Source organism: Musca autumnalis, unplaced genomic scaffold (assembly GCF_047663935.1).
Source record: "Musca autumnalis isolate F117 unplaced genomic scaffold, ASM4766393v1 scaffold_1, whole genome shotgun sequence".
Taxonomy (NCBI): domain Eukaryota; kingdom Metazoa; phylum Arthropoda; class Insecta; order Diptera; family Muscidae; genus Musca; species Musca autumnalis.
In genome coordinates, this window is record NW_027411644.1 from 301,054,018 (window position 1) to 301,072,717 (window position 18,700).

At 32.8% G+C, this 18,700-nt stretch overlaps 1 protein-coding gene across 1 annotated transcript; it reads left to right on the forward strand.

Annotated features, from left to right (window-relative positions):
* Positions 1-1,432: 1,432 nt before the first annotated feature.
* Dr (muscle segmentation homeobox protein Drop) lies at positions 1,433-17,514 on the forward strand. The gene is made up of 2 exons (XM_073964290.1): positions 1,433-3,595; positions 16,112-17,514. The coding sequence occupies exons 1-2, from the start codon at positions 2,365-2,367 to the stop codon at positions 16,447-16,449; spliced, it is 1,569 nt and encodes a 522-aa protein (XP_073820391.1). The 5' UTR covers positions 1,433-2,364; the 3' UTR covers positions 16,450-17,514.
* The last annotated feature ends 1,186 nt before the right edge of the window (positions 17,515-18,700 follow it).

Below are 18,700 nucleotides of genomic sequence, written 5' to 3' on the forward strand. Positions count from 1 at the left end.
GCTTAATTGGGACAACTTATGAGAAATGGCAAATATAATCTCCTCCAAGCTATATTAAGAATCAAAATAGAAGTACGCCCACGGAGAGGGAGACGAGAAATAACATGCATCAAAAACATTCAGGAATGGACAGGGCATCAAGATGAAATAAGCCTTTTAAGCGCCGCCAGAAACAGAGAACTAGCTATAATTGAATGAAATTTTTAATTTTATAATATATACAAACCAAATATATACCAAATAACTCTGTAATAATTAACATTGTATGATCGCTAATATCCGAATACGGATTTGCAAATAAAGAAAAAAGAAGAAATGGTTGATACTCATTATATTAAAAGCTTTAGGAAAGCGAATATTTTTTGTTACCTTTTATTTTTCTATAATAATATAATCCAAAAAATGTATACCTATAACGATTTATTTTGTTAAATGTGTTTTCATAAATTGCTAAATTTGTTTTATTTACCCCCGCTAATTAATGCATAAAATAGTCTTATACAACAGTATCAAACGAAAAATAGTTATTTAAAGCCATTTTCGCACTTTGTCGTTTTCGACCCGAAAAACTAGTCTTTTCGCAATATTCACACTAATATATTACATTTTTTATTAATGAAACAGCAAAACAAGAATTAATAATTTAAAATTGATTTAATTTGTTATTTAAAATATTGTTCCCATTTTCTTTGTGTTCTTGGCAATTCATTCATTTTTTTTTTATTTTATACCTATTACAGACTTCGTTTAATTCCACAACTGCGAAACAACAAAAACTAAAAGAAAACACACATGCTCACACGCAAAAACAACAAACATGACACGGAACCATAACTAAAAAGGTGACAAAATTATATGAACTACAACAACAGCAGCAGCAAAAACAACAAATACCAGTTGAAAGAAGAAAAAACAACAAATTCCGTAAAGTTGACTTTTTAACATCACTTTTGGTGTTTTCTGGTGCTCTTTAGTTAGCAGTTCAACAAAAAAAGCAACGAAAGAAATGCATTTGACAACAACAGCAACAACAAACAACCAGCTGCCTCTTTACTATTAGGAATTATTAAAAACCACAATGGCTGTTAAGAGTAATAGAGTTTAAATAACATTTAACGTTGTCAAATAATTGCCGTTGGTGGTGTTGTTGTTGTACTTGATGTTCTTGTTTTTTTGATGTGATTGCTGGGTTTTTATTTTCTTTATTGAATGATATCTTCTTTCCAATTGTACAGTTTAAATTTTCTATTGGAGAAAAAGAGATAAATAATGAAATAATATATCTTTTTCATAATTTCTCCTGTTTCAGGGAAAAATAACAACAATGGTCAGGAGTTGTTGGGAAAACTCACCATTATCACCGGGGTTTATGAATGAAATGGAAGGAGGCGTTACTTTGCAAAATTCTCTCTATGTTAAAAGAGGAGAAATTTGAGCAATATTCACCACACCTAAGGGGATCGTCGGTTTTGTCCTAATGAAAGAGAGAAAGAGATGGAGAGAAATTTACCTTTTACATGTGAGAGAGAAATATTAAAATGGTGTTTATGTTGATATCTTGACTTGGATAACATGCTAGAAAGAGATGGTAAGATATGTGGTATCTTTTGCTAAAACAACCACCGCCTCTTGTGTGTTTGCTTTGCCAGCAACAACCACCAGTCAATGACAATGAGAATTAGTTAGTGGTGAATGCTCAATTTGACTCTTTCTTGGTTTGTTGGCTTTTGTGCATGTGTGCGTGTGTGTAAAATGGGCTACGTTGAGTGTGCGGCAAGTGAATGAACCGAGATTTCCCTGAATGCTTAACAGTTTAGTTGTTAAACAGTCGTGATCTCAAGAAGACGTGTCTGTGCCAACGAGCGCTTGTTTTGTAACGTAGTAATAAAAGCAAAACAACAACAAATATAAGAAAATAAATAACAAAAAAAAAATATTATCAAAGAAAATTTTTCTAATCAAGTGTTGTTTATTTTTTCAATTACAATTGAACCCCACACAATCAACCAACAACAACAAGAAAAACGAGAACAAAATAGATTTGTTAAAAATTAATCACAAACCAATCAAGGCAATTAAAAACAAATTTTCCAATTATTGGAAATAATTAAAAGGCAAAGCAAAAAAAAAATATTACAAAAAGTGGTGATAACTCGATTATCAGCAAAATGCAAAAATAATTAAAAAAAAAATAACCCAACAAAAACAATAACAAAGTGCAATGTGTTGTTAAAACAAAAAAAAAAAAACAAAATTAAAAAAATATTTTCCTCTGGTGGTTTATTTGAAATTTTGGAAAATTATTAAAAAAAATACGGACACTTAACCGCAAGAAAAATTCACAAAAAAGCTATACATAATTTTATGTTGAAATTGTCATCAGGTATGACTGTCACTGGTTTACGTGCGAACATGACAAGCCCGACGGTACCACCGCAAACCGCCATGAATACCAACAGTTCCACTACCACCGTTGTGGTATCGCCACCAGCAACGGCCATTACCACAACACCCACATCACCCTCCGCCTTGATTATGGCCCATCAACAGCATTTACGGAATCTGCAGCAGTCACATCAACACACCTTGAACAAGACCACATCGCGTTTAAGCAACTTCAGTGTGGCCTCTTTGTTGGCCGATACCAGGCCAAGGTCTCCAAGTCATAATTATGGTGATAATATGCCTACGAATTTGTCAAGTACCCCCTCGGCTGCAACCTCACCTGTATCACATGAATCCTCATCATCACCTGCCTCACCAAATCATCCTGCTGCCCATCCGCCACAATTCCACCCAGTGACAATGGCCCATCATGCCCACTTACTGCATGCAGCCCATGTGGCCCAGCAACAACATGCGGCGGCCATGGCTGCAGCAGCGGCGGCAGCCGTTGGAGCCTCAAACACTGCAAATGTTAATAGCGCAACACATTTACCTCATCACTTGCCCGCCCACCTAAGACATCCCGGTTGTCCACCTGGAGCGGCGGGACCAACCATGTTGTTGGCGTCCGCGGCCAGTGGTAATGCACCAACACACAGTGAAAATAATCAACAAATCAATACCACCACCCCACCACAATCTTCCGGCGCTAGTTCAAATAATGCCGGCGAACCCAGTAGTGTCAACACCACAACATCTTCCTCAACTTCCTCCAATTCGGTGACAGTTATGGCAACGGCAAAATGTGAGCGTAACTCACCAATTGGCAGTTCCATTGATTCGGAGCTGGAATATGATGAGGAATTGAATGACCAAGACTTGGAACATGATGAGGAGGAAGATTCGATTGTGGATATTGAAGATATGAATGCTGATGATTCACCCAGATCAACACCTGATGGTTTGGATAGCAGCAAATCTCCAGATGGTGGTCCCGGTTCGTTGGCAAATTCCCCTCACCTATTATCACCGGCTGTATTGGCTGCCTCAGGACATGGCCCCATTAGGCCAACACCATTTAGTGCTTTAGCGGCGGCGGCAGTTGCCTGGGGTGGCATTGGCGGTGCCGGTGTGCCCTGGCCGGGTGCAAGGCAAATGCCACCATTTGGACCACCTGGTTTATTTCCCGGACAAGGTTTTGGAGGAGGAGGTAAGTGTCAAAAATATGAATTTTTTAGTTTTTTAATAAGTTAATTTAATTAAGACATTGTTGTCATGGCCAGGGTCATCATCATGGCTCAACCACAGCCAATGAGTTAATTTTTGTTTTATAATTTGCCCATGTGTGTGTACTCGTATGTGTTAGTTTTATCCACAATCAAGTTTACTGAGCTTTAACTGGCCTGACCGGCCGGCCCCCTCGCTAATTGAAATGATTTCAACAGACACCCAACACCACACAATTACAACAATTGTGTGCAAGTAGGCTTCCATTTTGTGTTTATTATTATCATGATGGCCGTTGGTTTACACTCTCCCCCACGCCATCCATTATTAAAATGTTGCAATTATTTTATTGCTGCTTTAGAGAGAATAACAAAACGTTGCTCTTCCGCTTTCAATGCGGAACAGAAAAAAACTTATCGGGGATCTTTGAAATCCCTCAAAGAAAAACATTTAAAAATTAAAAAAAAAAAAAAAACTTGAAATACCCACTTCACACTTTAGTCCATATTTCTTGGGAGTTTCTTTTTTCTTTTCGTGGCTTGAAACCCCAAGTTTGCATATTATTAAAATGTCTTGCGAGAAGGCTTTTTGCTGAGCCAGTCGTTGGTTTGAAATAGTGTTGGAATCAAGTTAACATTTCTATTGTTATAAAAAAAAGTTTTGGGGTGGGTGAAAAATGCCATGTCTTTGGTTAGTTTTTTTTTGCAAGAATTCCCTCTTGAGTGTGGCCACACTGATAAGCTTGACACCCAAAGGAAATGGCAAGGCGTTTTTTGCAGTTGGCTAAAAAGTGCTTTTTCCAACGGCCTAGTAAATAAATTTGTCTTGCTGGTCAGTTTATATTTAGCAAAGGTTTATAAATTGAAGTCTTTTTTTCGAACGTTTAAGGAAGAGGAAAGGAGAGGGAAATAATTGCAGTTGAAGTTTCATAAAAGGTGAGGGCCAAAACCTAGCTAAACTCTTTCTATGGACTGTATTTAAGAAGATGAAGGAAGAAATCCCAAGGAAGTGTAGGAGGTAATTATTAAAAAATCTTTATACGCTTCCCCATTTTAAAAGAAGAGGAAAATCCTCAGGCAGAGTAGGAGGGAACTAGTAACAAATCTTTATACACTTCTTCAAGAGGGTATCAATTTTAACGTTTATATATTCACAGAACAGACGAACCACATTCTCCCGATAATCTAAAAGTACTTACAAAAGCGCTACGTTTTTTTTTTTTTTCAAATATTATTATGAATATTTATATAAATATTTTAAGGTTTATATTTTGAAATAAGGAATTGAGAGAAAGACAGTTCTCAAAACATTAATAACAGCTAATATGGTGTCTCTTTGTTTTGGCTGAGTACATTTTCTAATATAAACTAAAATAATATCCTACTTTCTGAGTGTGAGTTAGAGAGAGAGAGAGAGAGAGAGAAAAAAAAATCCTTCAGACAAATCGTACAAAATTCGGTCAGACGACTAACATTTGGTTTGCTGGGTTAATACACATATCCTTTCTTTGTTTATTCATCGAAACCTATAGGGCATTGCGGGAACTGTCTGTCCTTGGTTTGCTGGGTTAATACACATGTCTTTTCTTTGTCGGCTATTCTAGGAACAAATTCCGTAAAACTACTGTTGTTTCTTCATCGAAACCTATAGGGCATTTCGGGAACTACATGTCCTTTTATGATGTCAACATTCTTCAGACGAATCGGACAGAATTCGCACCGAAGTTGATCAGAAGTCCAACATTTGGTTTGCTGGGTTAATACACATATCCTTTCTTTTTCGGACATTCAAGAAAAATCTGTAAAACTACTGTTGTTTGTTCATCGAAAATTATAGGGCATTTCGGGAACTATCTGTCCTTTTATAACGTCAACATTCTTCAGACAAATTGCACAGAATTTGGACCGAAGTTGGTCAGACCTCCAACATCTGGTTAATACACATATCATTTCTATTTCGGAGATTCTAGAAAAAAATCCGTAAAACTACTGTTGTTTGTTCATCGAAACCTATAGGGCATTTCGGGAAGTGTCTCTACTTTTATAACGTTAACATTCTTCAGACGAATCGGACAGAATTCGCACCGAAGTTGGTCAGACGCCCAACATTTGGTTTGCTGGCTTAAAACACATATCATTTCTTTTCGGACATTCTAAAAAACCCCTATAACTACTGTTGTTTGTTCATCGAAACCTATAGGGCATTTCGGGAAGTGTCCCTACTTTTATAACGTTAACATTCTTCAGACGAGTCGGACCGAAGTTGGTCAGACGTCCAACATTTGCTTTTCGAATATTCTAGAAAAAAATCTGTAAAACTACTGTTGTTTGTTCATCGAAACCTATAGGGCATTTCGGGAACTGCCTGTCTCTTTATAACGTCAACTTGTGATGTTTTGAAATAATATTTATTTAAATATTCATACTAATATTTTTCGGACATTCTAAAAAAATCCGTAAAACTACTGTTGTTTTTTGATCGAAACGTATAGGGCATTTCGGGAACTACCTGTCCCTTTATAACGTCAACTAGTGATGTTTTGAAATTACAATATTTATATAAATGTTAATAAAAATAAAAATATTCGTAAGTACTTTTAGATTAACGGAAGAGTGTGGTTCAATAATAAGCTGTTCTGTAATCGATTCTCCACAATGGACCTTTCCCAAATTTCTTTAGTTTAAATAGCGTCGGTATTAGAATATATTAATTTCCTCAATTTGATCAATCTGTGACTTATAGTTACAAAGAAATTGGTTACAATAAATTTATTTAAACGGATATAAATTTGAAATACATATTTATTGAAGGTGGATTTGATAGTAAAATTACAAGGATTATTAATTGGATTTTAGTTCCAATAGTTCCAGGAATAACTAAAACTTCCATAAGGAACTAAAAGTGGCATAGGGAAGCAAAAGTTTTTTGTTCCATGGGGAACCAAAACTTCCTTTAGGAACTAAAATTTTGCCAACGAAATATTCCTCAGGCACTAAATTTCCTTTTGCGCAACAGTTCTTCCCGTTAGTGACACCTTTCCCTTTGTGATGACATAATTAAATTATTTCCTAGATAAAAATTCATTCATTCAGTTATCATTTCTCAGCACTTTTTCCCATAGTCCTTATCCAGCCGCAGTGGGTAGGAACAGGTGACTCCTCTTGCAAATAAAGAAAAACACATTCATCTCCCTCTTTCTCTTGTTCTGATAGGTTTTATGAGCCACACTTGTATGTGGCATTTTATTCTGTTCTTGGCTTGTGAGTGAGGACAACTTCAAAGACTTTTACCTGTCACATTATTTTCACCGTTTTTTGCTGACTCTCTTATCAAGCAAATCGTTCCATCTTGCCGTTGATCGTCTTGCGGAACAATTAAACGGAGTTGAGTGTTTTGTCACACAGCAGGTTATCAATTGGGCTGCTGTCAACAGTTCGTCTTGTGTTTCCACAACCAAAGAAGACGACGGAATTGAATAGCTACTAACTTCAAGCAAGCAAAGAAATATTGCTCAGTTGTTGTTTTGTTTCAGAAAAAGAGTGTGTTAAATACTTAGAGAGGGTCCTTTGTGTCCGCTGGCATGTTCGATTGGCTTGTTCTCAACAAATTTACGACAGATTTTTCATTATGATAACTTCTTCTGCTTCTTCTTTGTGTAGGATAAGACAAAAATTATTTGACAAGTGGCACACGGCGGCGGATCTCTTTTTTGTTTGTCTACTGAAACCGACAACAAATACACAATACAAGAGTGTACACTTTAAAGTGACATATTACACCTGATTATAACAATATTTTGTTTTTGGTCCGTCATGGTAAAACTATTAATTAAAAGAAAGATGTTTTGCGCAAGAAGACAACAAATTTGGGTAAAATGTAACTATTTTTTTCTTTAACTAAAATGGAAAGGTGTAAAACTCTGGCTTAGCTTTGGGATATAATGTGAGAAAGTGGGAAAGAACAAGATCTTGGACTCAAAGATCTAGAGTTCAAATCCACCACATTCTCATTAAGATTAAAACCTCTTTGAACATCTACAAATCCTCCAACAATTTTCCAAAGAGCCTTAAACTGAGCTTTAAAATTTTATATCTTTCACTTTTTGTTAGTGTCTTCAAAAGTAGCTTCCCTCCAATCTTCTGCCTTATCTGCCTGCTGGCATTTAATTAGTTTCCTCTTCTTTTTCCTGTAATCTCTTTTTGCTCTTGAAAAGAAAAGTTTCAGTTTTATAACAATTTTTGTTATCGTTGTTACTGCTGTTGTTGTTGCTTACATTGTGCAATTATAGAAATTAATTGTTTGTTTTGCAAAAAAAAAAGAGTTTTGTGGCAAGAACGAAAACAACATGGCATTAGCTGCAGCAACAATTGCTACTGCAACGGCTAGAGGCCACAGAAAAAATGTAGGTGTGTCTTCGATGGTTGGGTTCCATGGCTTAACAACATAACAACCACAATGACGACGACGATGATGATGGTGATGAAGGCGACAACCCACCTTTTTAAACACGCAACATTGCAACAAAACTTCAAGAATGGCTTCAACAGCAACAATGAAAGCCACGTTGCTGCTGTTGTTTGCCAAAACAAATACTTAAAACCTTAACATGCATAACTTTTAACACCATTTGCAGTCAACATGGCATGCAAGTTTACCAAAGAAGACGAAGAAGCCAGCATAAGGTATTACGACGGGTCCCATAGTTCGCTGAGTGATGAACGATGGCGTTGGCAAGCAATTGCTGCAGTTTTATTATCAGTCTCTGCAGCAATTTTGCCAAAGTCAATATTTGCACGTGACACGCCATCTCTTTTGCTGCTACTAGAAGACGAAAAATCGAAACGGGAAAAAAAGGATTGCCACCAAGGACTTATACAAATGACAATTGACAAACGAAAAGCAGACATCAGTCCCGCTCGCCTCCCTTTCCCCTTTAGTTACCATTTCTTGGCAAATTTTTCTTTGCATACTTTCCAAAGCCAAAATGATTTGTTGCCTAGCCTATAACTTGGTAAAATATATATTTTTTTAAGTTTTTTTTTCTCTACTGAAGGCCATAAATTTCTGTTAGTTGTCGTCTAGATTGTTAGTCATTTGTTGTTGAGTTTGTGTGTCTGTGTGCGTTTGTATTTTTTAAAAGATAATTTGTTAAATATTAGCCATCGTGTTAATATTTGCATAGAGGTGCCACATTGTCAATGTTCAAAGTAATTTACATGTGGTATTAGCAGACGATAACTACATATACACACCGACAGACGAAGGCATGGGCGGGTGGTGGATAGTATGAGTAGCTTCTTTGTAGCCATGACAAGGAGATGAATATTGTTGGTAGTCGGCTTTTGGGGCGTAAATAGTTGTTGTCAAAACAATTAGCAATATTTAACCATATTATTGTTATTAACATTTAACTTTTGATGACATTTGGAGATGTTCTTTCTAATATGGAAGAGGTGGGGGGAAAGAGGTTACTTTAGAGATCGCACATTGTTGTTATAGGTATGAGTACATACATGCATTTTCAATTAGTTAAAATTTCATAAGAGAACGAGAGCAGTCATTTTCCTCAATCCAATTTTCAATAAATTTTCCATATTTCGTGACACCTCTAGATCAGTGTTCACCAGCGAGCCCTTACTGAGAGGAAGTGAGCATACATTACTGTGTGTTTTACATTGAAAGTTACGCTCACTTGTTCTCAGTAAGGGCTCGCTGGTAAACACTGCTCTAGATTGTCTTTAAAATGTGCAGTTAAGTTAGCTGCAGAACCAATTTATTAGCTCAGATTGCGTCAAATAAACCCTAGAAAAGGAATCTAACCCGGTAAACAGCTTTATGTAAACATCCAATTAGTCACAGTATCCCTCTCTTTCTCAAATTGCAACTAAATATAGATGGAAGACAGTTAAGTTGGCTGCAATACACATACGTATTTATGGCCTCCGATCCGACTTTTTAATAAAAATTATTATTTAAAATTGTGTGACAGTGTGAGATCGGTTATTTTCCTCAATTAAAACTTCAATAAATTTTCCATAATTCCTGACACCTCTAGATTGACATTAAACTGTGCAGTTAAGTTAGCTGCAGAACCAATTTATTATTTATTAATTTAACCCGATAAACAGCTTTATACAAACATGCAATTAGTCATATTATCACTCTCTTTCTCAATTTGCAACTAAATATAGATGGAAGACAGTTAAGTTGGCTGCAATCCATAAGTATTTATGTAAAAATCGACTTAAAACTGAGCAGCTAAGTTTGCCGCGATATATGTGTCTATCAATTTATAGGCTTTGATGTGGTCAAATAAATCCTCATACATGAAGTTAACCCGACAAAAAGCTGTAATGGGCCAAATAAATCCTCACAAAGGGGTTATCCCGACATCCTATTAGTAATACTATCCCTCTATCTTCATCCATCTCTCAATTTGCAACTAAGTCAGCAATCGGCACACAGCAACAAGAACAATTTGAGCAAACACCGTTGTTAGTGCATGGTTTTTCAATTAGTGATGGGAGAGAGAAGCTCTCTTTGCTTGCTCACGAGTAAAGGGCAGCGGAATGTTGAACTAAGTACACATGGAAGACAGTTAAGTTGGCTGCAATACTTAGTTATTCACGAATTTATGGGCTCTTATTCGAGTTTTTAATAAAAATCGACTTAAATCTGAGCTTCTGATTCTACTTCTTAATAAAAATCTTTAGCGTTCAAAAAAAAAAAAAAAAAAAAAAATTAAAGAAAATATAGGCAAATATATCAGATCAAGCGGTGGCTTACATTTAGGCTGAAATAGGTTATAATAAATTTATTTAAACGCATATAAGTTTGAGATATTTATTAAAGGTGGATTTGATCGTAAAATTATAAGGATTGTTAGTTTGATTTCTAAAACCTATTTAAGTAAAATTGGGTGACAATAAATTTATTTGAAATGGATGCTTCAGCCTCTTTGGAGGACCATATTCTGTAATCGATAATCCCCAATGCACCTTAACTAAATTTATTTAGCTTCTATAGCGTGCAATTAGAATTGATTATGAGAATTTTAATTTTCAAAACTTTTTGAAAGAAAATGGGTTACAATAAATTTATTTAAACGAATATAAATTTGATATTATAAAGATTAATAATCAGATTTTAATTCTGAAATACATTTAGATAAAATATATTAAAAATGGGTTACAGTAAATTTAATTGCAGGGATATTAATTTGAAATATTTATTACTGGTGGATTTGATAGTAAAATTATAGAGATTATTAATTTGATTTCATTTCTAAAATAGATTTAAGTAAAAATGTGTTGTAGTAAATTTATTTAAATGGATATACATTTGAAACATTTTTGGAAAGCGGATTTGATAGACAAGAAGCCTATTTAAGTAAAAAAGGGTTACAATAAATTCAAATAAACGGAATAAAATTGAAATATTTATTGAAAGTGAATTTGATATATAGAATTATAAAAAAATAATATTTAAATAATTTTATTTAAACGAATATAAATTTGAAATATTTTATTGAAGACGGATTTGATAGTAAAATTATAAAGATAATTAATTTAATTTTAGCTCTAAAATATATTGAAGTAAAATGGATTGTAAAAAATTTAGTTAAACGGGGATAAATTTGAAATATTTATTGAAGATGGTTTTGATAATAAAATTATAAATATTTCCGTGATGAAATCATGATATTGGTAGCGATCAGTAAATTTTACAGGCTGTCAGTGCGTTTGGAAAACATTACTCTCTGTATAGAAAGTAATGATGAAGTTAAACCAATGGGGGAATACTCCAGACATAAGCAATCATATTTCTAATATATTTATATATAACAAAATAATTCAAATAAACTGAAAAAAATTTTTAAATATTTATTAAAAGTGGATTTGATAAGTTTTAAGTTTGCTCTAAAATATATTAAAGAAAATATGGATTACAATAATTTTATTTAAACGAATATAAATTTGAAATATTTATTGAAGATGGATTTGATAGTAAAATTATAAAGATAATTAATTTGATTTTAGCTCCAAAATATATTGATTTAAAAAGATAGCAACAAATTTATTTAAACGGTTATAAATATGAAATATTTATTGAAGGTGGTTTTTATAATAAAATTATAAATATTTCCGGGATGAAATCATGATATTGGTAGCGATCACAATATATGAAAGAAAATATGGCTTACAATAATTTTATTTAAACGAATATAAATTTGAAATATTTATTGAAGATGGATTTGATAGTAAAATTATAAAGCTAATACAGTCGAAATCGCTTATAACGTCGGTCAAGTGACCGACGGAATTGGTCGCTATAACCGATATGTCGTTATAAGCGATAGGGCCCCAGAGATTTTGGACTTTTGTATGACGTTGTTATAACCGATATGACGTTATAAACGACGACGTTATAAGCGATTTCGACTGTAATTTGATTTTAGCTCTAAAATATATTGAAGGATTGCAACAAATTTATTTAAACGGTTATAAATATGAAATATTTATTGAATATGGTTTTGATAATAAAATTATAAATAGTAATAATAAATTTAATCAAATAACTCTATTTAAACAAATTAAAATTTTAAATATTTATCGAAGTTGGATTTGATAGTAAAATGATGAAAATAAATAATCTGATTTCTGTTCCAAAATATGTACGCATTTAACAAAAAGGTATCGAATTCTACACACAGAGAAAATATATTGTATGGGCAAAATACGGTATTTTAAAAATCTGAAAATATGTATTGTTGATTCAACAATACATATTTAGCCTGATTACGAATGTAAACTCACCGTGAATTTTGTCTCTTTGCGTTTGCAACTTAAAGGAGATAGTGAGAAAACTCACGGGGAGTTGATATTCATAATCGGGCTGATTGTGTCATTATGATGTGTGACATAAAATATATATTAGAATATGCTTGCTCCCACAATATATTTTTATGTAATTTATTATTAAAATTTTCACACTTCAATGAATTCATAAAACTTCTTTAAAAAATATTTGTAATATTAGTTAGGGATTTGTTATAGCCTCAATAAAAAACATAATTTCTTGCGGTTTCGGGGTGCCCTTCTTCTTCCTGCCTAAGTCTCTGCTGCTTGTAGAAAACCTATTTGCAAACATCGCTCTGCAAGGGTTCATATTTTGTCTATAGCTTCCTGATTTCTGAGGTTCTTTGGGCCCAAAATACCTTCTCCCAACATTTTGGCATAAGCTCATCAATTTTTCTTAAAAGAAGTGTATAAAACGCTCTTTATACTTGTTTTCAATATCATTTTCTTCCTTTATTTTTTCATTCTTATTACCATCTCGATTTCATGCCCATAGCGTAGCATAGCAAACAAAGATCATAGAAGAAAAAAAAACAAGAATCGCCACAACTAGAATAATATGTGTAGGTTGCAAAAGATGTAAAACGTTTTTTTTTTTCATCTTTAGCACGCAATAAAGCCTAAACACGTTATCTTTCTCTCGGGCAGGCAGGTAGGCAATGTGTGCAGCACGTTGTTAGTTGAGTTGGCCAAGATAAACAAACCACATTGACAAGCGTTTAAAATGTTGTAAAATCAATGTTGGCCAAAAACAAAAGCAACAACAACTAGTAATAATTATCTTAAGGAATTTTAATAAGCATTTATAAAAATATAACGCGTTTTAATTACCCCAAACGGGCAGGCTGGCTGGCAGGCCACCAAGAAAGTTATGGTATGATTTATACACAGAGGAGAAATGGAATTCCTTGGAAATCACTGGGACAAGTTTTCAATTTTCCTCTTTTTGGTTAATAATTAATTGCAGGGAGGGGAGGGGGAGGGATTGATGTCAATTATATATACATAATTAGATATGTTTATATATCTGCCTATGATATCATATGGTATGATGTTACATTTGCAACCATTTGGGGAAATAAAAACTATCATCGTCGTCATCTTTGTGGTGGCTCTGTAACTGGTCTACAATTTTACCATAACTATAGTCAATGTAGTCGTTGGACATGTTGTTGCAATGCTGGCAGTTATGTTGTAGTCTATTGCAATGGCAACATTATATGGTGAATAACCAGGTATTTCATCGTTTGATTGTTTGTTGATTTCAATTAATTTGCAATCTCTCTAAGGTATTGTAACAAAATCAACAAGATTTTTTTTGCTGCTCCTCCAACTCCTTTGCAATGGCTTGCCAGCCAGCAGCAGTAGCATGACAAACATCATTGTGGAGGCCTCTCTCTCTTGATGGCTGGCTGGCTGGCTGGCTTTCATCATTTTTGTTTTGGTTGGCCAAGATTGATGTTAAAATACGGCCAAGAAGTTGTCTTTGCGAAATGCCTTCAAAATGATAGGCTTAAATGGCCTAACAAATGTCATATGTTACAAATATCTAGCCGTTTGTTTTATGTTTTGATGGCTATGCAACCTTATGTCTTGGGCTTTGTTGTAATCATTGTTGTTGTTGCTGGTATTGTGTATTTGTTGGTATTGTGTATTGCAAACGCGTTGCAAATTGCTTTGCAATTAGTTTTTCATTAAATTAAAACGCGTTGCAATTTTTGTTACCATATTAAGATTTTTAATTGCAAAAATCTTTTAGATTGTTGCTGTTGTTGTTTTTAAGATTTTTCTTGTTGTTATTGGTTTTTTAGTATTGCAAGTGATCATTTTTTCGCCTTAAAGTGAAAACGATTTCACAATTGCCAACGATGTGTAACTTTATAAAGATTTTTTTCCTACGATTTGACAGATATCTAACTAACTGACCGACTGTACGGCCGGCTGTTTTGTGGTTGGCTGTTAAAATGAACGGTTCATGTAATTATACGCCTGAGTCTTGTGACGTTAGCTACTGGCGTTTTTTGTCAGGTTCGGTCAGGTTTTGATTTCATAACTATTTGGTGTTGTTTGTCATTTAATTAATACCAAATTAGTTGAATTCTTTTATTGAATTGTTGTTTTTTTCTGTTGTTGTTGTTTGCTGCTGCTGTCATCGTCTATTTTATTACAAAACTAAAAATAACATTGTTTTTTTTTTTTTTGATTTTGTTGTGGCTGTGATTTGCCATCATCATAAATGGTTTATTTTTGTTTTACAATTTCTACGATTTGTTAAATATTTTAGCTGTGATTTTTTTCTAGGCCCCCAGAGGGAGAGCGAACTAGCCCGAAAGCTTTAATGGTATTTAAATTATTTTTTGTTTAACATGTTTTCTTGATTTTTGTTTTGGCATTTTTATGATCTGGGATTTTGTTTCAAAATAAAAAACAGCGACGCCTACGGTATAGGGGAATTGATTTTTGTGGGAAAAAAATTATAAAATAAATATTCAAATTTAAAAAAAAACGAAAACAAATTGAGGGGTTTTAAGACTTAATAAGCCAAAGTACCTTTGAAATTCCCACTAAAAATGCAAAGTGCAACTTTTTCAAATTTTTTTTTTTTTGAAGTAGAAAAATGGTTACAATAAATTTATTAAACGGATACAAATTTGAAATAATTTTATAAAATTAGAAAAATTAATAATTTAATTTTTGTGGGAAAAAAAAATAAAAAAAAATTATTCAAATTCACAAAAAGAAAACGAATTAAGAGATTTTAAGATATAATTAGCCGAAGTACTATTGAAATTCCCACTAAAAATGCAAAGTGCAACTTTTTCAAAATGTTATTGAAGAAGAAAAATGGTTACAATAAATTTATTTAAACGGATATAAATTTGAAATAATTTATAAAAATTAATAATTTAATTTTTGTGGGGAAAAAATATAAAATAAATATTAAAATTCACAAAAAGAAAACGAATTAAGAGATTTTAAGATATAAAAAGCCGAAGTACCTTCGAAATTCCCACTAAAAATGCAAAACGCAACTTTTTCAAAATGTTTTTGAAGTAGAAAATTGGTTACAATAAATTTATTTAAACGGATATAAATTTGAAATATTTTTTTAAAATTTTAAAAATTAATAATTTGAGTTTAGCTCTAAAAATATTGAAGCAAAAATGGCTTACATTAACTTGATTTAAACGGATATACATTTGAAATATTTATTGAAGATGGATTTGATAGTAAAATTATAAAAAAAAATATTTTGATTTTAGTTTTAAAATATTTAGGCATTGCAAATTGCACAAAAATGCTTAAATTTTCGGCATAAATCCACGTATTATTATTTATTTATTTAAAACGTTTATTATAATAAGGTCTTGGATTTTTGTGGCAAAAATTCTACTTATCGTAGCTAAATTCTTGATTATCTTTAAACGTTTAAAGAAAATTCTGAAATTTAAGTGCCAATTATGATGGAATTTCCATGACATATTACAGAAAAATTTCCATTTATAGCCCCATCCACTGCGCCGATGACACAATGTCCTTTTTTGTTAATTAAAAATGTATTAAAAATAATTATTTAAATTTTTTACCATTTCGAACTTTTATTTATTAATTTTTCCCCTCTTCTTCTTCTCTCTTTCCAGATGCAAATGAACCACCACGCATCAAATGCAACCTACGTAAACACAAACCGAATCGTAAACCCCGCACACCATTCACCACCCAACAGTTGTTGTCGCTGGAAAAGAAATTCCGTGAAAAACAATATCTAAGTATTGCCGAACGGGCTGAATTCTCCTCATCGCTAAGGCTGACAGAGACACAAGTGAAAATTTGGTTTCAAAATCGTCGTGCCAAGGCGAAACGTCTGCAAGAAGCTGAAATTGAGAAAATCAAAATGGCAGCCTTGGGTCGTGGTGGTCCAGGGGCCCAATGGGCAATGGCTGGTTATTTCCATCCCAGTTTAATGCATTTGGGTTAAGCCTTAATAAGCACACTGAACAACAGCAACAAGAAAAAAGCACCAAAGTTTCCTCATAACAGAAAACCCCCCAGAGGACTTATCTCCTAGGGTCCTCAACCAAACAACACAAACTAAATTTATTATGCGCTTAGTTATTATTTAAACTTAATCATTAATTATAATATATAAAAACCCCCCATAATTGCTGTGATGTTAGCGCATTTTAATTGTAAATAATTTTATAAATTAGAAAAAAACCTAACAAAAATAATAATAAAAAAAACAAAAATCCCAAAAAATAACTGCAAACCTAATTTGTAAAAAATATGTATGAAATATTTTTTTCTCTAAGACGAAGAAGCTAAATTTTAAAAAAAATCTTCTAAAAAGTGTAATTTTCCACACATAATGAAGAAACTAAAAAATATAGTCAGTCACAAGACATATTTTTATTTCATCCCTTTAAAATCTTTTTCGACTTAGAGCAAAAATATAACAAATTATATATTTGTAAATTATTTCCATCACTCTTTAAAGAATGCAACTCAATATTGAAGGCACTATATTTGTTTCCTAAACATTTCAAACTAAATCACAAAAAAGCTAAAAGAAAACTATGTAAAAAATTATGTAAATAATGAAAAATATATCACTAATATTTATAAGCCACAATAAAAAAAGTCTAAATCCTAACTTAAAAAAATTGTATTATATTTGTATGTAAAATAACACAACAAATCATTACTATATAAGTCTTATTTATGTATGTATATTTACTCTCCTTCTCTCCCCATGGCTGGGCAAACATACAATTTTTGTAAGAATTTGTTTTTAGTTTCCGTTTTTTGTTTTTATTAGCTAGATAAACGCCTATGTCTTTATAAATATAGAATTTACTATTATATATAGATAACCCTATACTATAATAATTACACATAATATTCCTTAATAAGATAAGATGCTGAAATTAGTTTTTTTTCTAGTTAAGTATGCTAATTAGAATATTAAGCTTAAGTGTATTAATATTTAAGTAAAAAAGATAACTAAAGACAAAAAAATGACTAAATTATAGAAAAAGAAAAACTAATATGAAAAAATCCAACAAAAAAAATATAATGAAAAATAATTTTTGAAAAAAAAAAACAAATATGTCTATTAATTTATTAAAATGGTGGGACATAAACTAATATAAGTACCTTAGAATTTGTGGTAACAGTTCAGGTCGATATTAACCAAATTGGCTGATATATGAACGTTGAAAGTGATAAATCCGATGAAAAAAAAAAAAAAACTTTAAATGTGTGGTGTGCACGGATGCCCATCCTAGCTCGAAAACAATAGAATAGATTCCTATGAAATGAAATACAAATCTTGCATTTTAAGCAAAGCATTAACATTTTTAACCGATTTATGGACAAAAAACTCCTACATACTGTCAAATCCCGAAAAATCTCATACTTGGGTCACCTTATGAGAAATACAAAATACAAATTTCTACAACATATTATAAAAAGGAAAATAGAAGGAAGCCGAAGCAGAGGCAGGAGAGAGATATATTGGTTAAAAAACATTCAAGACTGGACGGGATACAGAGATGAAACCAACTTACTAAATGCCGCTAAATTCATTCATTCTACATTTGAAATTCATTTTAAAACATGTAAACAATAATATTGTATGATCGCTTTACATCCGAATATCGGATTCGCAAATAAAGAAGAAGATGGACAAAGAGGGTATATGCACTTTGATACGATGTAAATGTGCCTCATCGAAATAATGCTGTTAGACCCCAAGTATGCTTGGACGAAATCCGTTTCAGAAAATTTGGAGTCGATTTAGCTCAGGAGATTAGTTTGTCAGCCTGCCCGATTGGCTGAATCAACCGATTGGGTCCAAAATTGTTCTTGTAATATTTTGTCCAAACTTAAATCATGTTCGAAGATGGACCATAACGGTCCAGTCCTTCTTGTACCTCCACCGGAAAACTTCAAAATTGTTCGCTAAAATGTTGCGCACGATAACTCTCGAAGGAAGTAATCGATTGGGTTCATGCTTTGTATGTCGTAATATTTTCTCTAGTTTTTTTCTCTGGTCGTGGCCCCTTTTACGACCCACAGTGGTTCCGAATCGTATTTTATGATGAAAAATTTGTAACTTATGAACGGATATATTTGCATAACACATAGATTTTCATATTTCGATTATCGGTTATTCTCGAAACATTCGATCAACGATTTCGATCGAATCTCGTCATGGCGCTTTTTTA

What these genes read in the sequence shown, in the direction of transcription:
- Dr (XM_073964290.1), top strand. Translation starts at nt 2,365, where the DNA reads ATGTTGAAATTGTCATCAGGTATGACTGTCACTGGTTTACGTGCGAAC. An exon ending in ACAAGGTTTTGGAGGAGGAG is followed by an intron (nt 3,596 to 16,111) that starts GTAAGTGTCAAA and finishes CTCTCTTTCCAG; the next exon opens with ATGCAAATGAACCACCACGC.